The sequence below is a fragment of the Oncorhynchus mykiss genome, chromosome 15 (genome assembly GCF_013265735.2).
Source record: "Oncorhynchus mykiss isolate Arlee chromosome 15, USDA_OmykA_1.1, whole genome shotgun sequence".
NCBI classification, from domain to species: domain Eukaryota; kingdom Metazoa; phylum Chordata; class Actinopteri; order Salmoniformes; family Salmonidae; genus Oncorhynchus; species Oncorhynchus mykiss.
The window spans coordinates 69,998,663-70,010,661 of NC_048579.1; the positions used below are offsets into that span (position 1 = coordinate 69,998,663).

At 43.6% G+C, this 11,999-nt stretch overlaps 1 protein-coding gene across 1 annotated transcript; it reads left to right on the top strand.

The window, feature by feature from the left end:
* Positions 1–1,181: 1,181 nt before the first annotated feature.
* On the top strand, positions 1,182–3,387 carry LOC110490865 (fish-egg lectin-like). The gene is made up of 5 exons (XM_021564291.2): positions 1,182–1,304; positions 1,431–1,664; positions 1,853–2,070; positions 2,201–2,319; positions 2,777–3,387. Exons 1-5 carry the CDS (start codon positions 1,250–1,252, stop codon positions 2,916–2,918), a joined length of 768 nt encoding a protein of 255 aa, XP_021419966.1. The 5' UTR covers positions 1,182–1,249; the 3' UTR covers positions 2,919–3,387.
* The last annotated feature ends 8,612 nt before the right edge of the window (positions 3,388–11,999 follow it).

The following is an 11,999-nucleotide window of genomic DNA, read 5'->3' on the forward strand; positions in this document are numbered from 1 at the left end:
GTAGCTGTATTTATTAGAGAGGGGTAAAGACAAAGATTTTGTTCGGGCGCCAGGCTGAAAGGAAAAGAGTAGAATAGAGAGCGTACCACTACCAGACCCACACACATCAGTAGAAGAGACAATTTACAAGAAAGAACCCAGTCATCAACAGAGGATTTGCAATAATATGTATTATCTTCCAGTGGAGGAGTGCAGAGTGTATGAATGTGGGGGGTGTTCATAGACACAACAAAGGCCTTAAAAATGTCCACAATCTTCTTGGCCACGTCATTAGTACACCCCACCTCAATACAGTTCAAATAACAATACACAACTTGCAAGCAACCTCACTTTTAACTAAAATGTCCACCCAAATACTTCTGGCAGGGCAATAATAGTCCAGCTCTAATGAACTTCAATGGAAAGTGCATTTGAAAAATAGAAAGTCTGCTGCAGGGTAAAGCACTGGAACGATAGAAGGAAGAGAAAGAGAGATCTTAGCTGTTGACTTGCAGTTGTACTGTCTGACCGTCTGATGGTTTATTGGCTTGTATGTCAAAGCTTCGCAACAATGTTGCTACTAAGCCATACGATCCAACAAGGACTTCTGCAGCATAGCGCACACACACACACACACACACACACACACACACACACACACACACACACACACACACACACACACACACACACACACACACACACACACACACACGCACACGCACACAATAAAACTGTCGCGCCAACCAAGAGCTCCACCCCAGTGAGCTGAAAGAGCTGTCTTTATTTCCTCCTTCCTTACTGCTGATGAGGTCTTAAAGTGTCAGCGCATGGTGAAGGCTCCGTGCAGGATTTCGCCACAATATGATCATATCTCATATTGTGCGTGTGTGTGTGTGTGTGTGTGTGTGTGTGTGTGCGTGCATGGTTGTGTGTGTGTGCGGGGGGAATTATATCCACCTCCCATTAACTTTACCTTGGAACAGGTTGTTTGTCAAATGTAAATAGCTCATTAACACTTTTATATTTCTATTGTGTCTTTGTGTGGGAGAGGGTGGGGTTATATCCTCCTCCCAACTTCTCCTTGGAACAGGTTGTTTGTCCTCCTCCTGTTAACTTTTCCTTGGAACAGGTTTTTTGTCAAATATAAATAGCTCATTAATAATTATTTTATGGGGGTTGCTGTTTGCAGGGCTATATATATGAGGGGACAAAGTATGTGTTCAACCAAACTGCAACCAGACTTATACTGTAGATCTACTGAGACATCATGAGAGCCACTGCAGCCGTCCTATTGTTCCTCTGTCTCCTGGCTGTCAGTCATGGTAAGTAACCATCATCTTAAACATGCTTGATCAACTTCGAATTGGTCATGAAGTTGGCTCCATAATTTCATCCTCCTTTATACTGGTTTACTTTACTCATGTGTCATTGATCTGGTGTCTCCATAGCCTGGGACTGTCAGCCTGTAGTGGATATCAAGAATCTGATGCAGATCGATGCAGGACTGGGGCAAGTGGTTGCTACGAACACAAGTCAAACCCCCTACTACCTGGTAGGTGATAAATGGACCCCCCTGCCTGGTTCCCTGAAGCATATCACTGTAGGACCAGCAGGGATCTGGGGAATCAACAAGGCAGACTCAATCTACAAGTATGTGGCCGGTAACTGGGTGCAAGCTGCAGGTTAGTGGAGAGCATTACTCAATATTTATCCAGAGGACACCTGCTTCTTAGCTTTCCTGATACCATCAGGCTGTTGAAAGAATGATTAATGTTTTACATGTTTAACATAATGCCATTGTAAGTAATTTGGCAGTACTCACAGATACGCACTTCATGTTTGCTTGTCTGTCTGTCTTTGTGGTCTTCAGGCAGTTTGAAGCAAGTGGATGCTGGGGGCAACCAGTTTATTGTGGGGGTCTACATGAAAGATACTTCATTCTGTCTGACAAGTAGTGCCACAGTTGGCTACAAGGGTCCAGGCTCACCCCTTCCATGGACAGGATTGCCAGGAAGTGTGAAGTATTCTAGTTGCGGACCTTTTGGGTGCTGGGCAGTCAACAAGAATGATGATATCTTCTTAATGAGTGTAAGATCTGGGGAAGAGTGTGAGAGCTGGAGCAGAGTAGTAGAGGATGGAGAGTGTCAGTTATTCTAAAACGGTTTCATATTATAACGGTTGTAATTGTCCTAAAACACTGATTGAATCTGTTTTCCAGCTGAATCAAGACTGCCGAAACAATGGGTGGAGTCACATTGATGGCAAGCTTTCCATGATTGAAGTGGCAACTGATGGTAGTGTCTTTGGGGTCACCTCTGCGGGTAGTGTTTATACCAGGTAAGGTTGCTACTGAACTATGTGTATGGTTCCACCCTTTTTCCACATTATTTCCACACATTATTAAATCATTTGAAAATGATATGATAACTCTTATCCTTACTGTACATGCTTTGTGAAGCAAAAAAATGTAAATTAATTTATTATCTACGTTTTTTTATTTAAAATCTAAACTTATAATAGACTTATAAAGAAATGTGTTGACCGTGTAAAAGTTGGATCTCCTTTTAAAGCTACAGTTTGGGATACAAAAATCTATGGCTATATACAATTATATAAGTCTAACAATGTATGCGCTTTATAAAACATTTATGAGCTTTAAATGTGAAACGCCATTTTCAAATAGTGTATGTTGATGTTAGGGTGGTGCTGGAGATGATTAATATGAAGTAGCAACATTTAGAAATGTCCCTTTAAGATCATGAGGCATGTGAACCCACCTCCTTCTTCAACACAGAGATGGCATCACAGCCAGTAAACCAGAGGGCACTGGATGGAGCAATATCCCAATGTGCATGATAATGAAGCATGTGACCTACGACCTGGGCCGTCTTTGGGTCGTCTCCAAGTCCGGCTTCGCCATGGTGTGCACACATTAGCTTCTCCTTTGCAGCTGAAGGCCGTTCAGAATCTGACAAGTTCACTTGCTAACTCATTGATGTTGGTTTCTGGAAGAGCCTTCTGCTTGAGAAATTTTTATGTTATTTCACAAGATCCTTAATACAAAAACAAAATGTCTTTAACTATACTTTTTCAGTACCTTATCTCTATCAATATTAAATCAATGATCTTATTGAGAAGATAAAAATGTTCGGTGAAGATTTATTCTCACACAAAATTGACCAGCAACAGCATTATTTAAGTTGTGTGCTATTTTCTTGATCAGTCCTTGATTAACACCTAAATATATCTTTGCCATGGAGGCTATTTAACTGTAGTGTAAACTAGGGCACGGTCATGTTGCTCACAATCCACATGGGTTTTGCTGTTCTTCAGAGGTCATCAATAGGGTTGGATGGAATCCTTGTTATTGCTCATTATCTCCTATAATTTCCCTCAAATAAAGCATTCATTTTGAAACTCATTTCAGTGGTTTTAAATAATATTGAACAGGGGGATTTAAGGTAGCTCTGAAAGATCCAGTTAACAATCTGTTTTGTGACTCTTCTTTCTCAAAAAGTTAAATATGACTTGTGTACTATAGTTCTACAGTGTGCAGGAACTGGTGAACCTTTAGTTCCCTGATGCATAGTTTGATTTACAGGTTCCCTATTAATGTAGTGTCAGGGACATACAGTGGTGTAAGAATACTTGAAAGTACTACTTAATTCGTTTTTGTGTTTTACTATTTCTATATAGAGTACCAATCAAAAGTTTGGACACACCTCCTCATTCAGGGGTTGTTCTTTTTTTTTGTTATATTCTAGATTGTGGAATAATAGTGAAGACATCAAAACTATGAAATAACACATATGGAATCATGTAGTAACCAAAAAAAGTGTTCAATAAATCAAAATATATTTTATATTTGAAATTCTTCAAAGTAGCCACCCTTTGCCTTGATGACAGCTTTGCACACTCTTGGCATTATCTCAACCAGCTTCATGAGGTAGTCACCTGGAATGCATTTCAATTAACAGGTGTGCCTTGTTCAAAGTTAATTTGTGGAATTTCTTTCCTTCTTAATGCGTTTGAGTCAATCAACAAGGTAGAGGTGGTATCCAGAAGATAGCCCTATTTAGTCTGCTCCCGCTCTCCTTCCGCCAGGCTGCACTGCATTACGCACTCCTGCCACCACCATTATGCACACCTGCTTACCCTCGTCACATGCTACAGCGATTCATTGGACTCAATCACCTGTGTTATTACCTCCCCTACATCTGTCTGTTCCCCAGCTCTGTTCCCTGCTTCTGCGTTAATTGTCGTATGTCATTGTGTTACCAGGTTCAGACGCTGTTCCTGTCCTGTTCCATGTCTGTGCAAAATTAAATGTTCACTCTCCATTCCTGCTTCTCATTATTAGCCTCTGTCCATATTATGGCAAGAACAGCTCAAATAAGCAAAGAGAAACGACATTCCATCATTACTTGAAAACTTCTTCAGGATCGGTGGGTCCCCCACGAAACGGTAGAGCTAACATAGGCTAATGCGATTAGCATGAGTTTGTAAGTAACAAAACATTTCCCAGGACATAGACATATCTGATATTGGCAGAAATATTAAATTATTGTTCATCTAACTTTCCACTTCACAGTAGCTATTACAGTGAAAGAATACCATGCTATTGTTTGAGGACAGTGCACAGTTTGGAACTTGAAAAGTTATTTTAATAAACAAATTAGGCACATTTGGGCAGTGTTGATACGCTGTGTTGAACAGAAATGCAATGGTTCATTGGACCAGTCTAAAACTGTGCACATACACAGCTGGATCTACTGCAGAGAAAGCCTGCAAAGTTATGTCATACTTTCCAGGTCCATACCCAAACAGTTTGAACTTCTAATTTTAAAAATGAATCTCTCCAGAAATTAGTCTCTCACTGTTGCCGTCTGCTACCGACCCCCCTCAGCTCCCAGCTGTGCCCTGGACACCATTTGTGAATTGATCGCCCCCCGTCTAGCTTCAGAGTTTGTTCTGTTAGGTGACCTAAACTGGGATATGCTTAACACCCCGGCAGTCCTACAATCTAAGCTAGATGCCCTCAATGTCACACAAATCATCAAGGAACCCACCAGGTACAACCCTAAATCTGTAAACATGGACACCCTCATAGACATTATCCTGACCAACTGGCCCTCCAATTACACCTCCGCTGTCTTCAATCTCAGTTCTCAATCTTGGATCTCAGCGATCACTGCCTAATTGCCTGTATCCACTGCGGGTCCGCGGTCAAACGACCACCCCTCATCACTGTCAAACACTCCCTAAAACACTTCTGCGAGCAGGCCTTTCTAATCGACCTGGCCCGGGTATCCTGGAAGGATATTGACCTCATCCCGTCAGTTGAGGATGCCTGGTCATTCTTTAAAAGTAACTTCCTCACCATCTAAGATAAGCATGCTCCATTCAAAAAATGCAGAACTAAGAACAGAACCCTTGGTTCACTCCAGACCTGACTGCCCTCGACCAGCACAAAAACATCATGTGGCGTACTGCAATAGCATCGAATAGGCCCCGCGATATGCAACTGTTCAGGGAAGTCAGGAACCAATACACGGAGTCAGTCAGGAAGCAAAGGCCAGCTTTTTCAAGCAGAAATTTGCATCCTGTAGCTCTAACTCCAAAAAGTTCTGGGACACTGTAAAGTCCATGGAGAACAAGAGCACCTCCTCCTAGCTGCCCACTTTACTGAGGCTAGGTAACACGGTCACCACCGATAAATCCATGATAATCGAAAACTTCAACAAGCATCTCAACGGCTGGCCATGCCTTCCTCCTGGCTACTCCAACCTCGGCCAACAGCTCCGCCCCCCCCCCCCCCCCCCCCCCCCCGCACCTACTCGCCCAAGCCTCCCCAGCTTCTCCTTTACCCAAATCCAGATAGCAGATGTTCTGAAAGAGCTGCAAAACCTGGACCCATACAAATCAGCTATTTCTGAAACTATCCGCCGCCTTTGTCGCAACCCCTATTACCAGCCTCCTCATGCCTTTTGCACATAATGTATATATACTTTTTTCTACTGTGTTATTGACTTGTTTATTGATTACTCCATGTGTAACTCTGTGTTGTCTGTTCACACTGCTATGCTTTATCTTGGACAGGTCGCAGTTGTAAATGAGAACTTGTTCTCAACTAGCCTACCTGGTTAAATAAAGGTGAAATAAATTTGAAAAATCTAGTGGCCACAATCTTTACATCCCCTTGGCAACATAGATATCAACCAGATTGCAAGTAGCAAATGCATTATTATTCTTGTTCTACATGCTGATGTGACAATTCCTCCACCAGAGGCCAGCCGAGATCCTTCATGGTCTTTGGCCAAATGTATTTACAATCTTTGCTAGGAAATGCGATGCTGTCTCCAATAATATTTCTACTTAATTTTTTACGTTTGTGGCGTCTCCACTTTCCAAGCGTACTCAGGAATAATTCCAAATGTTTCTCATAGGGAAGCATTGCATGGTATTTCTTGTTTTGATTCTTGCCGCACTTCCCCTCACCACTGCTTGTCAACAACTGTCACGTTCTGACCATCGTTCGTGTGTGAGTCGCCAGTCAGTATGGAGCAGCCAGAGTCGCCAGTCAGCATGGAGCAGCCAGTCAGCATGGAGCAGCCAGAGCAGCCAGTCAGCATGGAGCAGCCAGAGCTGCCAGTCAGCATGGAGCAGCCAGAGCTGCCAGTCAGCCAGGATCTTCCAGATCCGCCAGTCAGCCAGGATCCGCTATTCAGCCAGGATCCGCCATTCAGCCAGGATCTTCCAGATCCGCCAGTCAGCCAGGATCCGCCAGTCAGCCGGGATCTGCCGGAACTGCCAGTCAGCCAGGATCTGCCAGAACTGCCAGCCAGCCAGGATCTGCCAGAGCCAACTACCTGCCTGGGCTTCCTCTCAGTGCTGAGCTTCCTCTCAGTCCCGAGCTACCTCTCAGTCCCGAGGCTACCTCTCAGTCCCGAGCTTCCCCTCAGGCCCGAGCTACCCCTCAGGCCCGAGCTACCCCTCAGGCCCGAGCTACCCCTCAGTCCCGAGCTACCCCTCAGTCCCGAGCTGCCCCTCAGTCCAGTGGGGCCCTTGGTGAGGACTACTAGGCCAAGGTCGGCGGCGAGGGTCGCCTATCTAGGGACGCTAAGGAGGTGGACTAAGACTATCATGGAGTGGGGTCCACGTCCAGCGCCAGAGCCGCCACCGCGGACAGATGCCCACCCACACCCTCCCCTATAGGTTTAGGTTGTGTGTCCGGAGTCCGCACCTTGGAGGGGGGGTACTGTCACGTTCTGACCATCGTTCGTGTGTGTTTTCCTTGTTTTAGTGTTGGTCAGGACGTGAGCAGGGTGGGCATTCTATGTTGTGTGTCTGGTGTGTCTATTTCTATGTTTGGCCTGATATGGTTCTCAATCAGAGGCAGGTGTTAGTCATTGTCTCTGATTGGGAACCATATTTAGGTAGCCTGTTTGGTGTTGGGTTTTGTGGGTGATTGTCCTTGTTCCTGTCTCTGTGTTATTTTGCACCAGTATTAGGCTGTTTCGGTTTTCGTGTTACGTTTATTTGTTTTTGTATTTGATCGTGTTTACTTTGTCTCATTAAACGTGGATCGCAATAGCCACGCCGCATTTTGGTCTGACTCTCTTTCACCTAAGGAAAACCGTTACAACATCATAAGCTGTATTTTCTTGACCTTGATTAAAGATATCTCAAGGACACACGATTTCCTCCCCTTGTGTAGTTTGTTATTATTAGAGACCCAGATAATCTAAAGTGGGTGTTATCGTTCATAACCAATTGGACTCTGGGGCTGTAATTCACTGCACCGCGTATGAAAGATAGTGTGGTGGTGCCTGTTTACACTTTACTTGGATAATCCCAAGTAGATGTTCAGTAGATGTTCAATAACTCAACAACATTTCAACTAACTAACCCTGAACCTAAACTTAACCCTTAGCCTAACCCTAAACCTAACCCTTATCCTAACGCTGACACTAACTGTAACCTTAACAAACATTTGCTTATCAACAGATAGTTCAATATAGATGATCTACAGATGGTAATACTGTCTAAATAAAGTGTGACCACATTCACCTTTGTTCCTTGATTAACACCGTGTCATCATATATTATATTAGCAGATCTCATATATTTGTGCGTGCGTACATGTGTACATGTTTTCCTGCCTTCTCAGGACCCCAACGTCCAAACAATGCACCTGAATGTTCTGACAAGGTAGGAAAACAATAACTTAGCAGGAAGATCAGAATGCCATGAACCCAAAGGTTGTGAGTTCAAATCTCAGGCAAGGACATGTTGAATAACAATTACTGAATAAATGAACATGAACAATGTAATCATGTACGTCAGATATATAAGTTGAAAACATTGTCTGTGAAAAGCACTTTGTGTGTGTAACCAGTTGCACATGCTTTCTTTGTTAGATGCCCAAATAATAGTTGAACAAACATAGACAAGTTGAGCAAACACAATTTTGGGCCAACTAAACATTGAGTTCTGCTAACACTTGACCTGAAAAGTTGAGTAAACAAAAAAAAAAAGCCATACTTAATAATAATTAGTTGAAACTACTTTATTTTTTTACCGTGTATATTTGACGGTCTCTCTAACATTTAGGATCTCCTTTAAACACGAACCTCACCCCTTTCTTCAACACAGAGTCAGCATCACAGCCAGTAAACCAGAGGGCACTGGATGGAGCCATGTCTCAATGTGCATGCACATGAAGCATGTGAGAGCAAAATTGCAAGATTGTTATAATACTTTTATTGCATCAAATAGTTGTTTTATGCAACAGAATAGAGGATTCTTATAACTATTGTGTGTGTGTTCTACTGAGGATGGGCCTCTGGGAGATAACACTGACAGGAGATTTACGATGTCTTTTGGGTGATAAAACCTAAGGAGACCGCATTCCAGAGCATGAGTTAATGTTTCTGATCTATTTGGTACCAGGGAGAGATGGCTCGGGGCCAGACCCGGGTCTCTACACAAAGATAACTGTTTTTACAGCAGATACTGTCTGCTGTGAATTTTAAGTATCTTTCATACAAATCTTAACCTTGTGACCCTTTCAATGTAGGGGTGTATCTTGACTATAAAAGACCTTTGTTATTTTTTTCTCGGGGCTCTCAACGAATCATCTTATAGCACTTATATCGATTAACTTTATATGTGTGTGTGGTATTGACCTGCTCCCTTATTAATAAGTGAATAAAGATTTAGTTTAAGTATAACTCTGACTTGTGTGATAAGTTTGTCTCCTCATTTGATAGTAAAGAAATTAGCCACCACAAGCACGTGACCTAAGACTTGGACCATCTTTGGGTCATCTCCAAGTCCGGTTTCACCATGCCTTTCCTGTTGAGGATGTGCTGGATTTTTTAAAATGTTTGTGCTTTTCTAATAACCATTTTCTGTGTTCATGCAAGTGACTGACTGAACAAATTCTCACTATCAGTATCTGCTATTTAGCAGTACGCCCAGACCTTTGTTTTGAGAAGGCATTTTGCTACACTCGCAATAACATCTGCTAACCATGTGTATGGGACCAATACAATTTGATTTGATTTGAAAGATCTAATTTTCAAGGTCTCAGTTTAGAGAGAAATAAACCTTGTGAGATGTTAGTCTGTCACATGTTATGAACCAGTATTGGTCTGTCACATGTTATGAACCAGTATTGGTCTGTCACATGTTATGAACCAGTATTGGTCTGTCACATGTTATGAACCAGTATTGGTCTGTCACATGTTATGAACCAGTATTGGTCTGTCACATGTTATGAACCAGTATTGGTCTGTCACATGTTATGAACCAGTATCGGTCGGTCATATGTTATGAACCAGTATTGGTCTGTCACATGTTATGAAACAGTATTGGTCTGTCACATGTTAGGAGCAGAGCTCCTGATTGACACGTATACTATGGTGCATTGAGTTGTTTGGAACCTCTCCAGCATGCTGATCAGAAAGGATGATTCATTTAAGATTGATTTTGAGTGTCCCTGGTGGTAATATCCACGACATGGTGGTACATTTCCACTACAATAGTTTAGAGATTTTATTGAAAAATAACTGTCGCCGGAGGCCCCGGACTGTGGACCGTCACCGGAGGTTCCGGACTGTGGACCGCCACCGGAGGCTCCGGACTGTGGACCGTCGTTGGAGATTCTGGACTGTGAAACGTCGCCGGAAGCTCTGGACTGGGTACTGTCGCCGGAAGCTCTGGACTGGGTACTGTCGCCGGAAGCTCTGGACTGGGTACTGTCGCCGGAAGCTCTGGACTGGGTACTGTCGCCGGAAGCTCTGGACTGGGTACTGTCGCCGGAAGCTCTGGACTGGGTACTGTCGCCGGAAGCTCTGGACTGGGTACTGTCGCCGGAAGCTCTGGACTGGGTACTGTTGCCGGAAGCTCTGGACTGTGGAGGCACACTGGATACCTGGTGCGTGGTACTGGCACTGGTGGTACCGGGCTGAAGACACGCATCTCAGGGCGAGTGCGGGGAGCAGGAACAGGACATACTGGACTCTGGAGGCTCACTGGAGGCCTGGACCGTAAAGCTGGCACAATGCGTCCTGGCTGGATGCTCACTTGAGCCCGGCAAATGCGGGGTGCTGGCACAGGATGCACTGGGCTGTGCAGACGCACCGGAGACACCGTACTCAGTGCCGGCGCAGGATATCCTGGTCCAAGGAGGTGTACTGGAGACCAGGAGCGCTGAGCCAGTACCATCTGGCTGGATGCCCATTATAGCCCGGCAAATGCGAGGAGCTGGAATAGAGCGCACCGGGCGATGAATGCGAACTGATGACACCTTGCGAATCTCTGCATAACACGGTGCCTGACCAGTCACACGCTCCCCATGGTAAGCACGAGGAGTTGGCTCATGTCTCCAACCTGACTCAGCCAATCTCCTCCTGTACCCCCTAAATTTTTTTTATTGGGGCTGCCTCTCTGGCTTCCGTGCTAACAGTGTCCCCTCGTATCTTCACCGTTCATCCTGCGCTTTCTCCAACTGCTTCCATGGTAAGCGATCCTTTCCTGCCAATATTTCCTCCCACGTCCAGGATCCCTTACCTTCCAGAATTTCATCCCATGTCCATGAAGTCTGCTCCTCCTGGCCACGCTGCTTGGTCCTTTTATGGTGGGTTCTTCTGTCACGTTCGTTGTACGAAGGAGACAAAGGTGCAGTGTGGTATGCATACATTCTTCTTTATTTAATGAATGAACACTGAACAAACTAACAAAAATAACAAAACAAACCGTGAAGCTAATATGAGTAGTGCACACAGGCAACTAAACATAGAACAAGAACCCACAAAACCAAAAGGGAAAATGGGGATTATATTTAGGTGGCCAACGATAAACAGCTGCCTCTGATTGGGAACCATATCAGGCCACCATAGACAAATACAGTGGGGAGAACAAGTATTTGATACACTGCCGATTTTGCAGGTTTTCCTACTTACAAAGCATGTAGAGGTCTGTAATTTTTATCATAGGTTTCTGCACCAAATATTAGGTTCTGCTTTTCTGATGTATCAAATACTTATGTCATGCTAGCAGTTATGAAATAAAACATGTAGTCGAACCTCAAATTCAACTTTCTGGACCTGGGCCCAGATTCACCAAGTCTTCATAAGAAGACATTTCTTACTTATGTGCCATTTTCCCCTTAACTTTATACTGAAAAAGAAACATACTAAAAAAGTTGCTATTCCCCAAAGTTCTTGAAAATGTTCTTACGTTTCTTCCTATGTTTCTTCCTAAGAAAATAGTTAAGAAGAAATTAGATTCTTGAAAATAAAGTTATTGGATTTCTTCTTGAAAATATTCTTAATTCCAATACTACTAAACCCTTGTCTTAAACTCATGGAAGTGAGAAAATAGGCTAATGAAAGCAACTGAGCATGTCTAATTCACTCACAAACTTCGCCTGAAAGATTCCGTATTGATTGTCTTAAATCCAATAACATTTTAGACCAGTAATCTCAGTAAGAAATGTGCTGACATGATTCA